The sequence below is a fragment of the Apteryx mantelli genome, chromosome 2 (genome assembly GCF_036417845.1).
Source record: "Apteryx mantelli isolate bAptMan1 chromosome 2, bAptMan1.hap1, whole genome shotgun sequence".
Lineage (NCBI taxonomy): Eukaryota > Metazoa > Chordata > Aves > Apterygiformes > Apterygidae > Apteryx > Apteryx mantelli.
Genome location: NC_089979.1, coordinates 31523532 through 31542434, shown reverse-complemented (window position 1 = coordinate 31542434; position 18903 = coordinate 31523532). Strand labels below are relative to the sequence as shown.

At 40.0% G+C, this 18903-nt stretch overlaps 1 protein-coding gene across 4 annotated transcripts in view; it reads right to left on the bottom strand.

The window, feature by feature from the left end:
• The window catches only part of MAPRE2 (microtubule associated protein RP/EB family member 2), a 94467-nt gene that overhangs the window by 35039 nt on the left and 40525 nt on the right, over positions 1–18903 (bottom strand). For all 4 annotated transcript variants that reach the window (XM_013954701.2, XM_013954703.2, XM_067290430.1 and 1 more), the window contains one exon: positions 4417–4544. In XM_013954701.2, the coding sequence (XP_013810155.2) occupies positions 4417–4544 (128 nt within the window). The remainder of the gene's footprint in view (positions 1–4416; positions 4545–18903) is intronic.

Genomic DNA, 18903 nt, shown 5'->3' with positions numbered 1-18903 from the left:
GGAGTCATCACATGAAAAATTCCTGGTTGTGACTGCCTTTGCCCAGGCATCACTGGAGAAAGCATCACAGTCTAAAATTTCAAAATGCATGTGGTTTACATGCTCATTTTACAATATGGACATTTATTTATTAAAAGCAAAGAAGAAAATAAAATGCATTTAATCCTTGATCCTTTCACACAAATCCTGATAGACAGAAGGTCTGTACACACTGGAGGCCAGACAATTTGCAAGTTTGTAACTCTACAGAGAATCTTCAAATGCAGTAAGAAAATCGGGTGAGATTCTGTATCCGCTTCATCTCAAAGGATCACTTGAATTCAGCTGAGCCAGAACTTAAACTTCACTTCAGGCTGCTTTTTTTTTTTTCCCCCCCCATGGACATATGTCATTTCTAGCTTGCTTGCTCATAACTTACACAGCTTATACACTTTGTGTTGTTTCTTTACAATTCAAATACAAGCCCTCTGTAATTCTCTGTAATGGTCTCCTGCCTGACTCTTATTTTGAATATACTCTCATGTAGCAGCCAAACACTCAGTATTCCCTATAGATGAAAAAATAGTCTTAGTAAAGAAAATTTAGTTATCTATTTAGTTAGGATTCTTAAAAAGCCACTGTTTATTCATTACAAAAATGGCACGACTCCTAAGAAACAAATAGTGTCATAGTTCATTTGAAACTCCTATTCCCCATGCATATGGCTGTTGCACAGGGGGTCCTACTACATTAAATCCTATCAGTTCTTCTCTAATATTATTCATTCACCTGAATCAAAGTAAATGCTCCCTAGTCTAAAGCCCACCTAAAGGCAATGCACTATATCTTAAATTACAAACGTGGTTTACAAATTTCATACTCAGGTTAACAGTCTTGCAGAAAGTCAGCCTGGAGACCAACACTGACAAAACGACACTCTCCTAAAGCTACGAGAATTCTCTTGCTTTGAGATGCTCAGAGAGTTTTTCCCATTTGTATTGTCGAAACTAAACTACCAGAGGAGCTGCAGACTAAATTTAGACCCTCCAGGGCTGTATTCATCCATAACCTGGTCTTTTTGGCACATCACTACTACAGCAGGCATTCAGAAAGCTCAGGGGACACTACACTTTGCTCGGCCTACTTAGCAAGGACAAAAACACATCTAAGACTCAAGAAGAATACAAATACTTTATGACTAAGCCAGCTTCTTCCTTTACTGCTTCTCATCCCAGCTCTGTTCCTGTAACTGGCAACCGGGAAACAGGCTGGCATTTCCACAGCACGTACGCTATCAGAGCTACTTCTCCACAACAGTGAAAAAACAAGGCTGATTGCTTTTTCTTTATTAAGAACTGGCACATAAAGCTTTAGGTATGCTTTTGAGCTCTGAATAAAACCATCAGTAAAGGCTGAATGTCAAATTATTGCTTAAGCTCAAAATGTCCAAAATGAGTGCTAGGCTGGATGCAAAACTTAGGCACACATGAGGTCTTGCAGTCAGGTGCTGAACACCAGGAATGTAAGGCAGTGACAATCACAGCTAGGTGGCTCATTCCTCCTAAAATCAAAGCCTTTGTGCTTTTCATTCAAACTTATTCCCCCTGCTTCTTTGGGGCCTTGTTTTTAGCTTTTTCTGGTCTTTTGATTGCTCCTTATTGCAGGAAATGAATACAAACTGAATATTCATATGACAGCATGACAAATCTTAACACCTGTTTCTTGAAAAGAAGAAAATTCCCATACAATTTTATATTAGTTTATAAAAATCCAGTTACAGTGGCTCTGTAACTCACTGTTAATGCTGTGAAATGCTTCATCATGTTACAGAGCTTCCCACATATTCCTTCTCTTTGAAGTTTTTGAAAAATGCTCATATTTTATGGAAACTAATGTTAAGCTGCATAAAGACTGCAAATGCTTTAAGGAACATCAATTAAAGGAATGCTAGAATGACTGAAAGAGACCACCAGTTTTCACGCTATGGTCCATACTGTACTTGCTGGGGGTCTGCCTCTTACTTGGCTGGTGGTCATTTGTGCTACCACTCCTCCTAGTTTCCATCTGGTAAATTACACTAAATAAACTACACATACATTAAATAAACACAGAAAGATTCCCACAATTTCTTTTCCATCTACCTTCACTACCTACAGGGATGTTTTGCAACAGCATGTGAGAAATGAACTATGCAGCCTCGAATGGAAAGAAACTAGTCCAAAAGACTACTGTGCTCTAGTGTCTCCGATCATCTAGCAGAGTTTAGATTCAACAGTTCAGACATTAAAGTCCTTTGGACCACAGAAAGGACTGTGCTAGCAGGGGAGAATGCTTCCTCATATAAGGAAATAAAAAAAGCCCATTTGGGGACTGTAATGAACATTCATGTAAAAGTAGTAATACGTAAGTATGAAGTATCAAGCCAAACAGGGAAATTCAAATTTAGAGGTTTAACTCATTAAGATACAGATGTAAAAGCCTCAAGTAACAATAGCAATTAATATAATCCAGGAAATTCTAAAGGAATAAAAGATTTAATTTTACACAGGATGGGAGCACAAACTCTAATGAAAGAAGCTTTTTTCAGTTTTTCCCTTGTGGTATGTCCTAAAATCCTCATTGGAGGTCACAGAAAAGAGTTGTATAAGAAGCTGCACAATAAAATGGGACAATGAGTTTGTGACAATTTCCACACTTCTGCCTGCCTGCCTCACCCAGCTGAAGTCTCTATATCCGGATCTTCTTGAGTATATTTAACTCATTGTATTCTGCATAATCAAAGCTTTCTTAGATCACCTCTTCCCTATTTTGGGAAAGCTGTTTTTTTAAGCCCATACACATTTAACTTGATGGAGAGTTAACTTCAAAAGCTTCCTTTCAACTGTTTAAGAGCATATGAATAGCTATGTGGGAAAAAAAATCAATAACTTATCCTGTCTAGTATACTTCCTGCTTCAAACAATGGCAAATGTTGGGTATTTTGGGAAGAAAATGTGCATTTTCTTGTATCTTTCCATTTCTTTATAGGTATATATATACTCCTATATATACACACACACACAGGGGCGCGCGCACCCCCAAGCCTGGATTTCCTCAATATACAATTCACCAAAAGGAAATACTCAGACTAACTGCCAGAAATGTAAATATAACAACAGGTAGGAATAACATTTTAATTTCAAGTTTAAAAGCTGTCAAAGAATTTATTTCCCATGTTCTGATGTCATTAGTTACTCAGTATATATCAGTTACTTACATGCACTTTAACCTGCACTTTGTCAACCTCAATTTCATGATCACTGCATTTCTTTAAGCATGTCAGACTGCTTCTGCAGATATTTGTTTTGTTTTGTTTTGAATTTTAAAGAATATGCTATGGGGCTGTCATCTTCAAACGATTTTCTCTACCTTTCAGGGAACATATATGAGACAGAAAAATCATCAAGAATGGTAGGTAAATTCAAGTATCTGAAGAAAAGACCCCATTTATGCATTTCAGCTGGACCAGTAAATAGCTGAGAAGTGGTAATATGGTTTCAGTTCTGTGTGATTAGAGCACTGTGGTTGTAAATAAGATATTCCCAGCATGTCACTAGTGTCTGGAGCTAGTGATCTAGTTAGATCTCCTCCAACATAAACATCTTCAATTTTAAAAATCACAGCAGGAAATTGGAAAGAATCACTCCCCAGAGGCATCCATGTTCTTAGGAAAGCATTGGCCTTTGTCTGTGTCATTTCTAGTCATCATCTAGTTACAAAACTCTGTTGTTTCACATACATCCTGTAGTTTCCACTTTGATTAACCAAACTGTCCAAAATATTCAAACCATTACTGTTTTAGAGAGCTCATTACTAAATTTACTTACAACAAGAGTTCAGTTGCATTTAAAGGCAGATTTGCCTGGCAAATTTTTGAAACGTCTTACAGCGGCTAAATGTTGATTTCCTAAATTTTAAGTTTTTCTTCACTTCACAGAGTCATACTTTGGGTATTTTTATGCAAACACTAGCAGGAATTTCAGAACCATTACCAGGAATGAACAGGTGCTGGAGAATTTTATTCACTTGTGTTTTCAGTATTCTGTCACATTTTAGCTATGTCCACTCTCCCTCTGAAAAGATACCACCCTGGTAGCATTAAAACACAAAAGCTTACCACTGTATTCTTTTCTTGCTTAGTCAACTTTTTTATTACTTCCATGCATCTTCTGCTACATTCATGATGTTCACCTCTGCATTTGTTATGCCTTCTCAAGGCACCTTATCTTTCCATGATTAACATGAACACAAAAACGTTTCCTTTGTTTGTACATACATTAGCCTCTTTTCTCAGAGTAATTGTTTTATGTCAAAGCTAAAAGTTATCTATTTTCAGCAAATCAGACTTTTAAAGCAGTTTTTAAATAAACATTGGTAGAACATATCACACTTTCTTACCTGAACAGAGTTGTTCGACTTTTGTGTAGTTTAAAGCTAATATATCATTAACCCATGCGATGATGTCATGTCTGCTCATAGTCTCTTGGGTTATAGAGGTAGAGTACACGTTGACCGCCATTCCCCAACTAGGAAAAAAAGGACAAAAAAGTATTTTTGACATTTTAGTAATTGTTTTCCAAATAGAATGAATTTAGACATCTTGTTCAAAGACAAGGAACAGGAAGAAAAGCTGCATCACTAGAGAACCTTCTCTTTTATGGAGAAAGGAGGCTCACTTTTTAATTCTTTAGCAATGTATAACCTTCCCAACGTCCTCTTGGAATCTATGAACATATTTCTCTTGCTGTCATTGTACACTTAAATAACATACAAATCTACAGTATTCTCTCTCCTTAATGCTAATGAAGTAGGAACAAAAAGAATCAAACATAGCCTAAAGATATAAACACAGAATCAGAGACCTGGGATTGTCATTTAGTGCTGCATGAATACAGTGATTTGGTATCTCTACATCAGTTTTTGCAATTGCAAGATGATCATATTCCCTAAATTAGTATTTTAGTTTCAGATAAATTCTAGAAGATGAAGCTGTTCTACTCACTCAAATACTGAATTCTTACTGAGATAGAGACCTTTTGGATCATCAATTCAGTGCCCAACAGTCACACAGCATGCCAGATAATCCTTTTTTAAAAACTTATCAACCTCTGTCCTAAAAGTAAGTCAGATGTGTACCCCCAACAGTCCAGTTAGAAAGCTGTTTCAGAACCTGATTCCTTTAAATGATTAGGAACATTTCCTATCAGTTAAAATCCATTTATTCTTCTGCCACCATTATCCTATAGTTCAAATGGCTTTTTACTCCCCAGAGCTGATTTCTTAATGTATTAGAGATTGCAATTAGTCTCTGTACCAATGCCCAGACAGGCTAGATTAAACAAATCAATTCTCTGAGTCTCTTATAAAGTCAGATCTTCTTTTACTGGTCATTTTAGTAGTCCTCCTTGAACACAGCTGAACAGAATTCAACTCGTTGTTCAGATAACCCTTCACCAAGACCTTGGATAACAGCACTTGGTGCCAAGAATTTTCATAGCCACATCGTTTCACAGAATCACAAAATGGCTGAGTTTGGAAGGGATCTTTAAAGATCATCTAGACCACCTAGTCCAACCCCTGCCTGCTCAAGCAGGGTCAGTTAGAGCAGGTTGCCCAGGACCATGTCTAGACAGCTTTTGAATATCTCCAGGCAAGGAAAATCCACAACCTCTCTGGGCAACTTCTTCTAGTGCTGAGTCACCCTCACAGTGGAGAAGTTTTTCCACATGTTCAGATGGAACTGCCAGTGTTTATTTTAGTTTGTGCCCGTTGCTTCTTGTCCTGTCACTGGGCACCACTCAAAAGAGTCTGGCCCCATCCTCTTGACACCCTTCCTTCAGGTATTTATTTATACACCTTGATAAGATCCCCCCGGAGCCTTCTTTTCTACAGGCTGAACGGTCCCAGCTCTCTCAGCCTTTCCTCATAAGAGAGATGCTCCAGTCCCTTAATCCTCTTAGCAGCCCCACGCTGGACTTGCTCCAGTAGCTCCGTGTCTCTCTTGTACTGGGGAGCCCAGCACTGGACACAGTACTCCAGATGTGGCCTCACCAGGGCCGAGTAGAGAGGAAGGATCACCTTCAAGATTTCAATCTTTTTTGTCTTAAATACATTTTCCTAGTTAACCAAGGTCCTTTTCAGCAAGTACTTATAATTGATAGCAGCATTTATCATCAGTACCCAAATGCATACACCTGAGATGTATACTACTGATTTTTATTCTATTTCTATTATGCTACGCTAGCCACATCTTTCTGTTTGGAGACACTGCTAAGATGAGCATATTCAAGTTTATATCATCAGCAGTTTCAAAGAGCTCAACCAAGATGAATCATGAAAACAGTAAACAACAATGTTCCCAAGATTAATCCTTCAGGAAGTCCACAAGTAAAAATCAGAAGTATAGCATCTTTCAGAAATGACCAAATAATCAACAAGTTGTAATGTTATTCTTGAAAGGAAATGGTTTGGTTGGGACTTCACGCTTTTGTCTCTAGTGACACCTTGTAGATAACACCATTTGCTCCCTGCAGCTCCAGGCCTGCTGTATCAGCCCTGGACCGATCTCTCAATAAAGGAGAGCAGGATCTCATCTGGGGAATCTGAGGCTTGCTTGGATTATTCTCTTTGAGGATTTACAGAGACACAACTGTTTGAAGCTTCATAAACAATTCTGTAGAGAACATAATAACTGCAAGTTACCTCAATTCATTTTTAGATATGCTGGAGCAACTGGGCTAAAAAGTGTAAAAAAAAAAAAAAAAAAAAAAAAAAAAAGAGGCATGAAATGACTCAACAACATCTAAGTGTATAAATACATACAGCAGGGAAGATGATCAAAACACAAGATAAAGTTCATAATGTAGGTCACTTTTTAAAAGCAAATTTCACAGACACAGGAGATAATTTAAATTGTCCCCATCTACTGACGTGAAGAACCAAAACACAAAATTCTCAAGTTTGCTCTGGGTACTGGTAGGACCCTGACTATCAGAGCATGATTTTGAGGGGCCGACTTACTTCTACTGGCCTCTCCTTTTTCTGGTAAGACAATTTGTTCAGAAGCAGACTGCCTCTCTACCCATGTCTGTATGGGCACATCCTAGTACAGCAGAAGAAATCAGACTATCCTTAGCCCGTGAAGTTCTTCCAACTATGAGCTTCCTGCAGGCTCCCAGACAACACAACTAATTGTACGAACACTGCACTGTATTCACTCTAACAGTTAGCAAAGGTTGCTCTCTTGCTACACATTAAGCTCTTGGACTGAACTGAGTGCAGGATTTAGAAATAGGGAGTGCCCTTTTACTCTTAAAACCACATTATTATGACTATTTAGGAAAGCTTAGCTTCCAGCACTAGGATTGAAGACAGACTGAACAGATAAATAGCACCTTTGTTACTGATGGTATCTTAAGTTTAAAACTTAATTTCTATCATGTTTACTTTAGTATTTTTAGCTTTTTTAAAGATAAAGAAACTAGTAGAAAGATACTAACATTTTCACTATTAAACTAACAGATTAAACATTGTTTATAAAAACAAAGTAACAGTTTAATAGTGAATGTAATACTGTTGTGAATCTTAAATGGGTAAGTTTAATATTAAACCAACAGTTCAATATGGAAAAGTCCACTCATTCTAAAGAAGACAAAATATTTGGACGATAACATTTGAAATAAAGCTACTCTGTTTCGGAATTGCCATTAGTTTGTCCAAATTTTAATTGGCCTCCTTAGGCCAAGCAAAACACTCAACAACCATCAGCTACCAGCAATGAAAGCAGCAAGTCTACCCTGTTAAAAAGATTAAGAAAATCTACATGCAGGAAGGAAGCATCACTCTCCTCCCAAAGCAACTGTAAAGAGAGATATGGGTCTTTCAGTAAGTGAGAGAAGGGCAAACAAGCTCTTTGCAGCACTGTATGGGACTGAGAACTATACATCAGAAAACGGTGAGAGAACGAACAATCTGAGGTTTAAAATAACACCCTGAAGCACATCTGTGATGTTATTTACACTGTGTCTGCAAACGAAAGGAATTATTATGATCTGTGGGTCAAGCAAAAGTTTTGGATACTTGTTGCAGCCAACAGCTTCACATTCATACACATATGTTCAGTTGAGCATGTAACAAGACAATTTTAAACAAACTTCTGCAAAATCAGTATTTATTTTGGTAGAAATCAATGAAATGACACAACCCTTTATTTACAGTGATTTGTTAACACGTCTGAATCATCCGTGGTCTCTTCACCTGAAAGAGTTTACAATACCTTCGGTTCTTTTGTCCCCCACCCTTCTATGGTTACATTTTCAATAAACACAGTTAGGAAAGATTTCCTTTACTCTAACTGTGTTCTAATTTGGTGCTCAGATACACACGTATCCTGTTCACCACACAGGCAGACCTTGAAAAAAAACAAACAACCAGAGAGAAGAGCCGAGGTATTCTGCAACGGGCTTGAATTCCTGAGCTTGAAACCCACAGCTGGGGCCAGCTTGTTCTACATGACTCAGTTCCCTGCATGGCAAACTACTTCTAAAAACCTGATCCGGATTCAAAGCATGTATTAACAAACATCTCTAATGCGAGGCAAGGGAAGAGCTGAACAGGTGGAGACCTGTACGCTCTGTGAATGGCCAAGTAGCTAACAACTTGTTTGTATGTCTTAATATACTACTCATTCCTATCTTCCCAATACATTATTTACATTTTCAACTTGTTATGCCTCCTGTTTAGACTGAAGGCTCTCAAGCATAAGGATGTCATGAGGCTTATACAAGCCTGAAGAACAGCATCCACCTCACTGTGATGTTTAAGTTTCCATCTTCCACACAGGTATCTAGTGACTCTGTAGCAACCACAAGTAGCTTCAAGACAGAAAATCGCATCCCCCACTTCAGAGCACGCAGGTGGGGATTTAAAGCCTCTAGCAATGCACGGTTACAGTACTGCCTAGTCACGGAAGATTCTCCTTTATTTTACTTGCAAGAAACTGAAATTAAATCCACAATAAATATGAACAAGTCGTAATAGAGTCTTTACATGTTAGTTCAGGCCATTTCAGAAAATGCTTTTACCCATGTACAACTAGGCACCACAGACATGAGTTCATAGGATTAGTTAGGTGCCAAAACTCAAGTCCATGCTTAAGTAGCTTCCCAAATCAAAATCGTACCAGCTCAGCATGTCCAAAGGTCAACAGTACACCCAAAGGAGCATTAATTTTTTAAGCCAATACATTCAGTACAGAGTCTCCTGCTATTAGGCATTTTTCCACTGCTCTTCCTACAGATAACTGCCACTTTACAAGGTGTTATCCAGTCATGTTTAAGGATGGTTTTGCAAGGGACATATTTACTTTGTTTTTTGAGGAGAGGGGAGAAAAACAGTTGTTGACAGCAGAAGCTGTCTTATGCCAAAGCAGTCATAATGGCAAGACTGGAAGGATTACAGCAATGAATCTATCTCCAGTGTAATTACCCATTACATGCGCAGTCGTCTCTGAACCTATAAGGCTTTTTTGTATTGCAGAATTAGGCAAGGTATGATACTAAGTTTTTAAACACAGAGGATGTCTGTGTGACACTACAAAGGAGAGCCTTCTTGAAGCTGTCCCCTGGTAGTAGCAGGATAGATATTCTGAGTAAAACAAAAGCTCTCACAACAAAAATTGCTGAAGCGGAAGATATGACAGAAAGGCAAAGATGTAGCTGAGAGAGACTGCCCTAGCTTCTGCTGGAAAGGGTTTCTCAGATGAAAGCTACTGCAAAGCAAAAATCCCTGGGAGAAGGAACCTGTGAGCCTCGGTGGCCACAGCCCTACAGAAGGAGATTTCATCCTTTAAAATAATTCTGAAGTGGTAGTTGATTCGCAGCTGGACCTTGCCTACTATTTTTACATTCATTACATACAGCCTTATCCATAGCCATTAAGAGTCCACTTACTCTTGGAGTTATCTTTGCTGAAGGGAGTCCTGAGGATGGAAGAATAATACAAAAAATACAGTACATTCTGTCAACGTGTCGTTCTAACCCTACTTTTGGAGCTGTGCTGTGCTCCTGCAGCAACTGCAATTGCAAAAATCAGTTGCCTCAAGGCAGAGTACTGTAACTGAAGTAATTTTTGTCGCAAGCACTATAAAATGCTCCATTCTAGTCAGAAACCTCAAACAGTTAAAGATGAATCACAATGAGATATTGCCATGGAAGAAAGGAGAAAATAATACTCTGGTTATAATACTGGGAGAAATTCACACCTTTTAAAATGCCGAATGTCAAATCTCTTGTGCACTGTACCCCTGTTACTAATAATGTTGAAATGTTAAAAATCCTTTATCACTGATGTATCTCATTCACTTCTAAATGCCATTTTAGCTTCACAACATGGATCTGACTTGAAGACCTAAAACTGTGAAGCATGCTACAGAGCCTAGACAAGGCTGCATCAATCCACGTACATTCTGATTGCTTGCCTGCTGCAGCACGACCACCTAGCACACTGAACAGCGTACTTCCTATTGTTCTCATTGCAGCTCGCCGCTAAAGGCAAGCGAGGTTAGAGCACCAAGAGATTTACTGTGATTGGATTAGTGCATTTTTTCCAGTTTTGTTCTTTTAAATTATAGACTGCCTGCCAATGCTGGGATAGTCTGACCTACAGAAATGTTTATGATGGATATCAAGGCCTGGTTTATACCCTAATCTGAATAACTCTTACACAAAGTGGTGGTAATTGTGTTTTGTGGTACATACAGCTTTAGAAGACAAAGAAAAACTAAAACAAAATCAAAAAACCCACCCATATTATCTCTGAGGCAGAAAAATATTGTTTCTTTTCCAGACATTCACTTCCTTCTGAAAAACACAACCAAAAGTATTCAAACAATATACGCATTCTGAGCCAAAAATTCTAAGATGGCCCAATAACTAGCACTGCCTTACACTGTCTACTGCCTACTTTTTGCAAAATATTTTGCTTGAAGTTTATTCACTAAACAGTTGTGAAATTAGGGTAATTCACATTCAGTGAATCACTTGAATTTTATGTTTTTGATCTGCCAGTCATATTTGCACAGTATAAGTGACAATTTTTCATTCTTGGACTACCTTCCAACTCCTTCATTCCTGCTGCCACTGACAGCGTAGAGCAATGAAATACATTGCCCGTATCAAGTCTCCATGGCAACACTAATAAATTTTATGCAGGACTCCCCTTTGCCTGCAAAAGTACAGTGCAGTATTAGCACTTAACTACACACTATCCTAATTTTAGCTGGAATTACATGCATAGCCTGAAAGGCTCTTCCTGTCAATTTCTATGAGTAAATGAATATTTTGTCCAGAATGTATTTTTTAGTTAAGATAGAGACTCCAGAAAGGCAGACTTCAGTAGCCTCCACGAAACGGAAGTGATTCACAGTCTTTGGCTGACATCACTCTACAAAGCTATATTCACTAGAACTGGTTACAAATGAACCACAGCAATGCACAGCACTCCAGGCTAGGCCTTAGAAAAACTATGATCTGACAAAAAATTAGCAATACTCAGTGCTGCATAGACAGGCACTGTTATTGTAGGGAAAGCATGCATGACTATGAATATAAAATGAATGTTATCACAAATTATGAAGGCATTTATTAATGAAGAACCACAGAAACCTATGAATGAGCTGAAAGAGAGGAACATGAGTGTGGCAATGCTAAAAAATAACCTGCTTCAAAAATAACCTGCTTTTACTTGCAATCATTACCTCCCCCCACCAAAGCCTTCACCTCTAAGATCTTAGGAAGTAAGGAAGATGTACAACTGGTAACATTTTCATAACAGACATTAGAAAATAGTCCATCTTTCATAAGGGACACTGGGATTGTGAAAAATGCTGATTCAGAGAAAACTAGTTCTCAGACTTATATAAATGGGAGAGAGGAGGTTCTGCAATCATTTTGTAACTAGAAAATCCTGAAAGAGCTGACAGATAAGCAAACAATCTTCCATGAAACAAATCTCAATTCACAGACAAACATGGGAGTTTTGATTCTCTTTGTATTAATTTTTAACTCTTATTGAAAATAACAGATTGCTAGGCATGAATACAGAACACAATATAGCTAAAGGACTAAGAGGTTAAAAACATGACAAAGTAAGGTAACAGCAGTGCTGAGTACAACCATTACGGTGGAGAAAGGATGCCTAGGGAAGCAGCACATTTTAGCAAGCCTCCAACTCCTGGCCTGGGTTCTGCAAATAACAGATGAACCTTTTATCTTTTTGCTCCCACTAGATGATGGATGAGTAGTTACGTTTTCACATGGTAGATCTCCAAGGCCTTTAACAAATTCAGATTTGCTGCAGAGCGAAGACAGCAGCTGAGGAGAGCTCATCCTTAACCCACTGCCCGCCTCGAGCACAGCGCATCCACTCCCAGACAAAATGCTGCAGATACACCCAAGCAGTCCCCCGCATTTACACCACAGAAACATCTGCCCCTGAGTAGGATGGGATAAGAATAATCAGAATCCCTGATTAAGAAAAAAACCCACAACTCTTGGAAGCAGCTTACAAGCACCTAGATTATTAGGCCCCTCAGGCCCTATTTTTAGCAATGCCAAGTGCAGGCTACGCTCCAACCTTGCGGCAACTCCGACAGGGCAGGCGGTCCGCTGCTTTCCTTGAGGTTCGCGCTTGAGCTTGTTTCCACCTTTTAAGTCCAGAAAATGGCGTGGGCAGGCTTGGGAGTTTCAACAGGGACAAGATCCAGCCAGTCAGTAAGATGAAGTCACCAAATTAATTTAGTTTTGACCTATCTGGGGTTTTTCCCTCCCCCCTCCGTTTCCCCCGACATGTATACATAGGGAAGTGAAAGGCTAAAGTAACACGCCAATTTACTCCAAGCATAACGTAATGTCAAATGAGATTTTGTAATACTATACAGTCCTCCTCACAGGGGGCCGAAGTGGTCTCCGAGCGCCTCGCATACTCGCTAAGAGCCAAGTATGCACAGCTCCGCAAAGTTGTGACTCAGCAGGAGAAGGGAATGGGACAGCCAGACTGCAGAAGAGTCTGGGAAGAAGGGAAAATGGGAGGATTACACAAAGGGAAATGCAATGATTTCTTCCTCAGTTTCCTCACAGGAGACTGCAGTACACTTAATAAAGCCTGTTTATTCAAGGCATGTGAAGTTTCACCAGGGAGCACTCTAGACAGCGTCTCATGAGAACAGTCTTGCTCTAGCTAGAGATGGACTACAATAAATTTCTGCCCTCAAATTCTGTAATGCAATCGTGCTACAGAGAACAAGGACCCTGTCATGGATCTTCCTCTCCTAAGTTATGAACAAGCATAGATGCATCCAGGTTTCACGCATCACAACATTTCTTCAACCCTTAATAATGCATCTTGCTGCAGGGAAGAGGGCCAGCCAGCCAGCCAGGCGCTTTCAAGCCTGCAGTGTTACGTTTGGGAAAGAACAAGAAATGGCACTGCTCCTGACTGTGCAATCAGCACAGCCATCCCAGGAGTCATGGGCACAGCCAGCGTGGGCAGAGCGGTGCAGCAGCCAGTCCTGCCGGGCACACGGCCAGCCTCGCTCCGATCCTTGGGCAAGCAACCATGGCAGAAAGGTGACAACACTGAGCAGGAGTATAAGTAAAGACAACATTTATTTTAAGCCACTTTTACCCTGCAGTTGTAAACAAGCGTGTGACAGCAAATGAAGCAACATGCAATCATGCTGGTTGCTTTCACTGATGCAGCACTCCTTGAAACACTACTTTTTTTTGTTGCATAAAAACTTAAGCTCTAGCATGGCTGTCCTGGGTTCCCATTTCTACTGCAGCTCTGCTGACATTTGGGGTTCAAAGGGCAACTGACAGGCAAAACTCAGCTTTCTGCTGGGTGTGCAAGGCACTCGCTGGGCAAGTTTCTAGGACCCATGCTACAGAAGACAGCCACAAGCTGAACTGTGGGTAGATGTCCCTGCCAGGTCTACCTCCGCAGACCACTATGCCAACACGCTAAACGCCTTTTACTAGCTTCTGTGTTCACCCTCTCTCTCTTTTTTTTCCCTTCCACCATCCCTGATGAAATCTAGATTAAAAATAAGTCTCTGTGTTTCGACACAGCAGTGTCGAAACACAGAGACTTATTTAGCTAGCGGTGTCCCCCAGGGGTCAGTACTGGGTCCAGTCTTGTTCAACTTCTTCATCAGTGACCTGGATGAAGGCACAGAGTGCACCCTCAGCAAGTTTGCCAATGATACAAAACTGGGAGGAGTGGCCGATGCACCAGAGGGCTGTGCTGCCATTCAGAGAGACTTGGACAGGCTGGAGAGGTGGGTGGAGAGGAACCTCCTGAAGTTCAACAAAGGCAAGTGCAGAGTCCTGCACCTAGGGAGGAATAACCCCATGCACCAGTACAGGTTGGGGGTTGACCTGCTGGAAAGCAGCTCTGCGGAGAAGGACCTGGGAGTGCTGGTGGACACCAAGTTAAGCATGAGGCAGCAATGTGCCCTTGTGGCCAAGAAGGCCAATGGTATCCTGGGGTGCATCAGGAAGAGCGTTGCCAGCAGGCTGAGGGAGGTGATCCTCCCCCTCTACTCAGCCCTGGTGAGGCCACATCTGGAGTACTGTGTCCAGTGCTGGGCTCCCCAGTACAAGAGAGACACGGAGCTACTGGAGCAAGTCCAGCGTGGGGCTGCTAAGAGGATTAAGAGACTGGAGCATCTCTCTTATGAGGAAAGGCTGAGAGAGCTGGGACCGTTCAGCCTGTAGAAAAGAAGGCTCCGGGGGGATCTTATCAAGGTGTATAAATAAATACCTGAAGGAAGGGTGTCAAGAGGATGGGGCCAGACTCTTTTGAGTGGTGCCCAGTGACAGGACAAGAAGCAACGGGCACAAACTAAAATAAACACTGGCAGTTCCATCTGAACATGTGGAAAAACTTCTCCACTGTGAGGGTGACTCAGCACTAGAAGAAGTTGCCCAGAGAGGTTGTGGATTTTCCTTGCCTGGAGATATTCAAAAGCTGTCTAGACATGGTCCTGGGCAACCTGCTCTAACTGACCCTGCTTGAGCAGGGGGGTTGGACTAGATGATCTCCAGAGGTCCCTTCCAACCTCAACCATTCTGTGATTCTGTGACATCGCTGGGTTTGTTGAAATAGGCCCAAATAAATACCTCTGTCTTTGGCTCACACAAGCTCCCTACAGATCATTATTAATATTATGAAGATTTCCAGTGTTAGTATTCCAGCCTTGACACTTAATTTTGCTTTTGAACACCAAAGTAAGTTCACCACCTCCTTCATTTTCATGAGTTAATACTGTAACAGTCAAGGAGACACTCTGAAATTATTCTGGTACTCAAGATATCACTAGTCAATGACCTGCACTTAAGAATTAATCTTACTAAGGACTATCTAGAATATGAGAGATTCCAATTGCTTGGAATAGCAATTCCAAGTGCAATTGCTTACCTGCTAAATTAATTTTAGAGAGACTAAAACTAGTATTCACTAATCCTTCACAGAGTAAATTGCCCTCTATGAATGTTAGCTCAACCATCTGTGATTTCTGTAATTTATTATTCTTGCTGTGTGCCAGTAACCACAAACTTATTTTACCATTGTTGCACTACCAATGCAATTGTTGAGACTACCAGTATCAAGCAAACCTTCCTCAAAACCATGTTGGTCTTTGAAGGTCCGTGCAGTATTTTAATTTTTTTTTAAGTTTTTAAGTTTTAAAAATCTCCTTCCTATTTAAAGAGGGAAATCTCCAAAGCTTTGTTTTCTCAAATAATGTTTTTTAGATGGTGCTTACTGCTTTCATGCAATTGCAATTGTAAGAACAGACTTAGTGACAGTTACAACAGTCTTTATCTCAGAGCCCTGGTAAAGCCCTGCACCTTAAGCTAAGAGAAGCATGGATGTCCTGTTTAATAGGATTTGGCCTCCTTTCATGGAATATCTTGAGGTCAATTCCTAAAGTATATTGCTTCCAGCTGGCAAACAGTGACATTAGCAAGTTCAACTCCCACAGTAAACACAAGGGAAAAAAAAAAAGGTTTATGGCATGAGTTACCTACAAACTACGTATAACTGCAGTTAGAATGCAATAACCTATGCTATAATGTGAATATTTAGTTTTTTCCAGCCCTCACAATGGTGGTGTAGGTCATGTAAGAAGACAGTTTCACACCACTCCCTGTAAAAGTAGGTCAAGCTAAGCACACATCTGATACAGTTTAAGAGCTGTGCCTATAGCCAAGTTTTCTGCAGATTAAACCTATCAATAATGTTAATATTTTCCTCAGGAAAAAGATATATACAATTTATTAAAAGCTGAGAGTGTGATTCATCAGCTTTTAACTTCAAAACATAATCCTTAATTGCAAGGTACATAATCAATTTACTACATAGCACAACTGTTCTTCTGCTCTTCTGTATAACTGTGAACCTTCATTCCTGGTACTATACTGCACAAGAAGCTCCCAGTGATGCACAGAATGCAATATTAAGTAATTAACACACTGAAGCAGCAGCAAAAATATAACATTGGCAAGACTGAAGTTGGCAAACAGTTCAACCTGATGCATGTCTACAGACTGTATCTGAATTTTTTTTAATCCAAAACTGAGACTGCATATACACATTTTTCTTTTCCATTTGAAACTCTGATCACAGGATGATCTCATCCTGGTGACAGTACTAAATTATTTGCCATATGACTTTCCTTTCAGTTTTGAAGTATCCCACTTGATGATTCCATTTTGTGTGCTGTGTTTGGAACTCAAGGAGTGTTTACACTTATTTGAGTTACAGAACAGGATCATAAAGTAATTTAGGTAAGCAGGAAACTCCAGAGGTCATCTGGTCCAACCTCCTGCTGAAAGCCGAGCCAACAGAGAAGGCTGCTGATGGTCTCATCTAGCCGAGTTCTGAGTATCTCCAGGGACAGAGATTCCACAGCTTCTCTGGGCAGCATCTTCCGTTTTGACCATCCCCACTGTGGAAACACTTTTCCTAATATCTGATTGGAATTTCCACTGTTGCAGCTGGTGTCTGTTGCCTCTCCCTGTGCACCTCTGAGGAACATCTGGCTCCGTCTTCTCGCCACCCTCACACCAGGCAGTTAAAGACTGCAACGAGATTCCCCCTCCCCCCGAGCCTACTTTTTTCTGGGCTGAATAAATGTAGCTCAGGTGCTCCAGTCCCCTGACTCTTTTGGCGGCCCTCCACTGAATTCGCTCCAGTATGTCACAGTCTTTCTCAAACTGAAGAGGCCAAAAACGGATACAGTACTCCAGATACAACCTCAAAGTACCAAACAGAGGTGAATAATCACTTCCCTGGAGCTGCAGGCTATGCACTTGCAAATGCAACCCAGCGTGGGGTTTGCCTTCTTCACTTTGAGGGCACACTGCTGACTCATGTTCAACTTGTTCAACAGGACCACTAGGTCCATATTTTATAGTACTTCAGTAACAATTTGAGAGGTAGTGCTTAAGATGGTACTGGAAAGATAAACCTCACCCTATAAAAAATAGGACTGTTTAAGAGACTATATATATAAATTCCTTATGCCTCCCCGAGTTTGACAAGTGACACAAAAGGAATGTGTTGACTGAAAACAGTGTTTTCAGATCCTGATTCACAGTCTACATCTTAAATAACATTCTGAGGAAAAACACTTCAAAAATGTTAATGTGGGCAAAGAGTGATATGGACCCCAGATAATGTTTCAATAAAATATAATTAATCCTATTCTGCATAACAAAGTTTTCAGCAGAGCAGCTGTTTACATGTGAATATTGTCCTTTTAGAAAATGTACCATTTCACTGCCTCCATGTTCTCAGCACTCTTACATATGTTAGTCTTTCTGTATATGAAAGTTCCCAAGGGACTTCCATATCACTGGATTATATACTCCACTCCCATACAAACTATTACACATAGATTCTGTAGTTATTTTAATAAGCCATGATTTGTGTAACACTGAATGCAGGAATAAAGCAAATTCATATTCTACTTTAAATATTTTAGTGCTTCCTATTCATGATATTACTAGACCAGCTCCACAGAGATTAACCTAAAAAAGTTAAGCATAACAACCATAAAAAATTTGCCGAAAATGAATTTTCATTCCCCCCAAACTGTTTAATACATATTGCCAGCAAGCCCTTCTGAGAATCAACACTGCATTCCAGAGTGACAAGCAAGAATTTGCATTCAAGTGCATCTCTGAATAATTACAGCTGTTTGGGGTAGGGCATTTGTATAGTACTAAGAAACCCTGCTCTACAGGGAATGCTCACTTAAGTTACTCTTAAATGATAAAATTGAAGCCCAGTAAAATGACAGCTGTCCACAGCCTTTCTAATTACCTTTGAGGGTTCCAAATTGCCAAGAAACATATTAAAAATAAAACCTCTGGAACTCTGTCGAAAAATACATACAACCATATGAAAAAAACAGGAACATACACCATTGCTTTACCCTCTTTCATTACAGCAAAATGAGCTATTTCTTATTCTAGCTGTTAACTGCCATACTGGTGAAAAAGTGCCCATTCTGCACGAAGCAGAAGTCCCAAACAAATTCCAAAATGAGAATTTTTCAGTTTACGATAGCTTTTTAAAATATGATTCTAGATCACTCCATGTTTCTGTTTAAATTCATATGAGCTCAGTCCAATGCTCTCCAATGCTTCTTGTTCTTGTCCCTCCACCCATGCAGGATCCCAATTCATAGGCTTCATTTTCTCTCATCTCACCCATATTTCAAATCCTTTCCCGCCCCCAGTCAACAGGCATAAGTGATGCAAGATGGACATAAGCGAGGCCAGAATATCAAGACCACAATCTGCATGGGATATTCCTCTC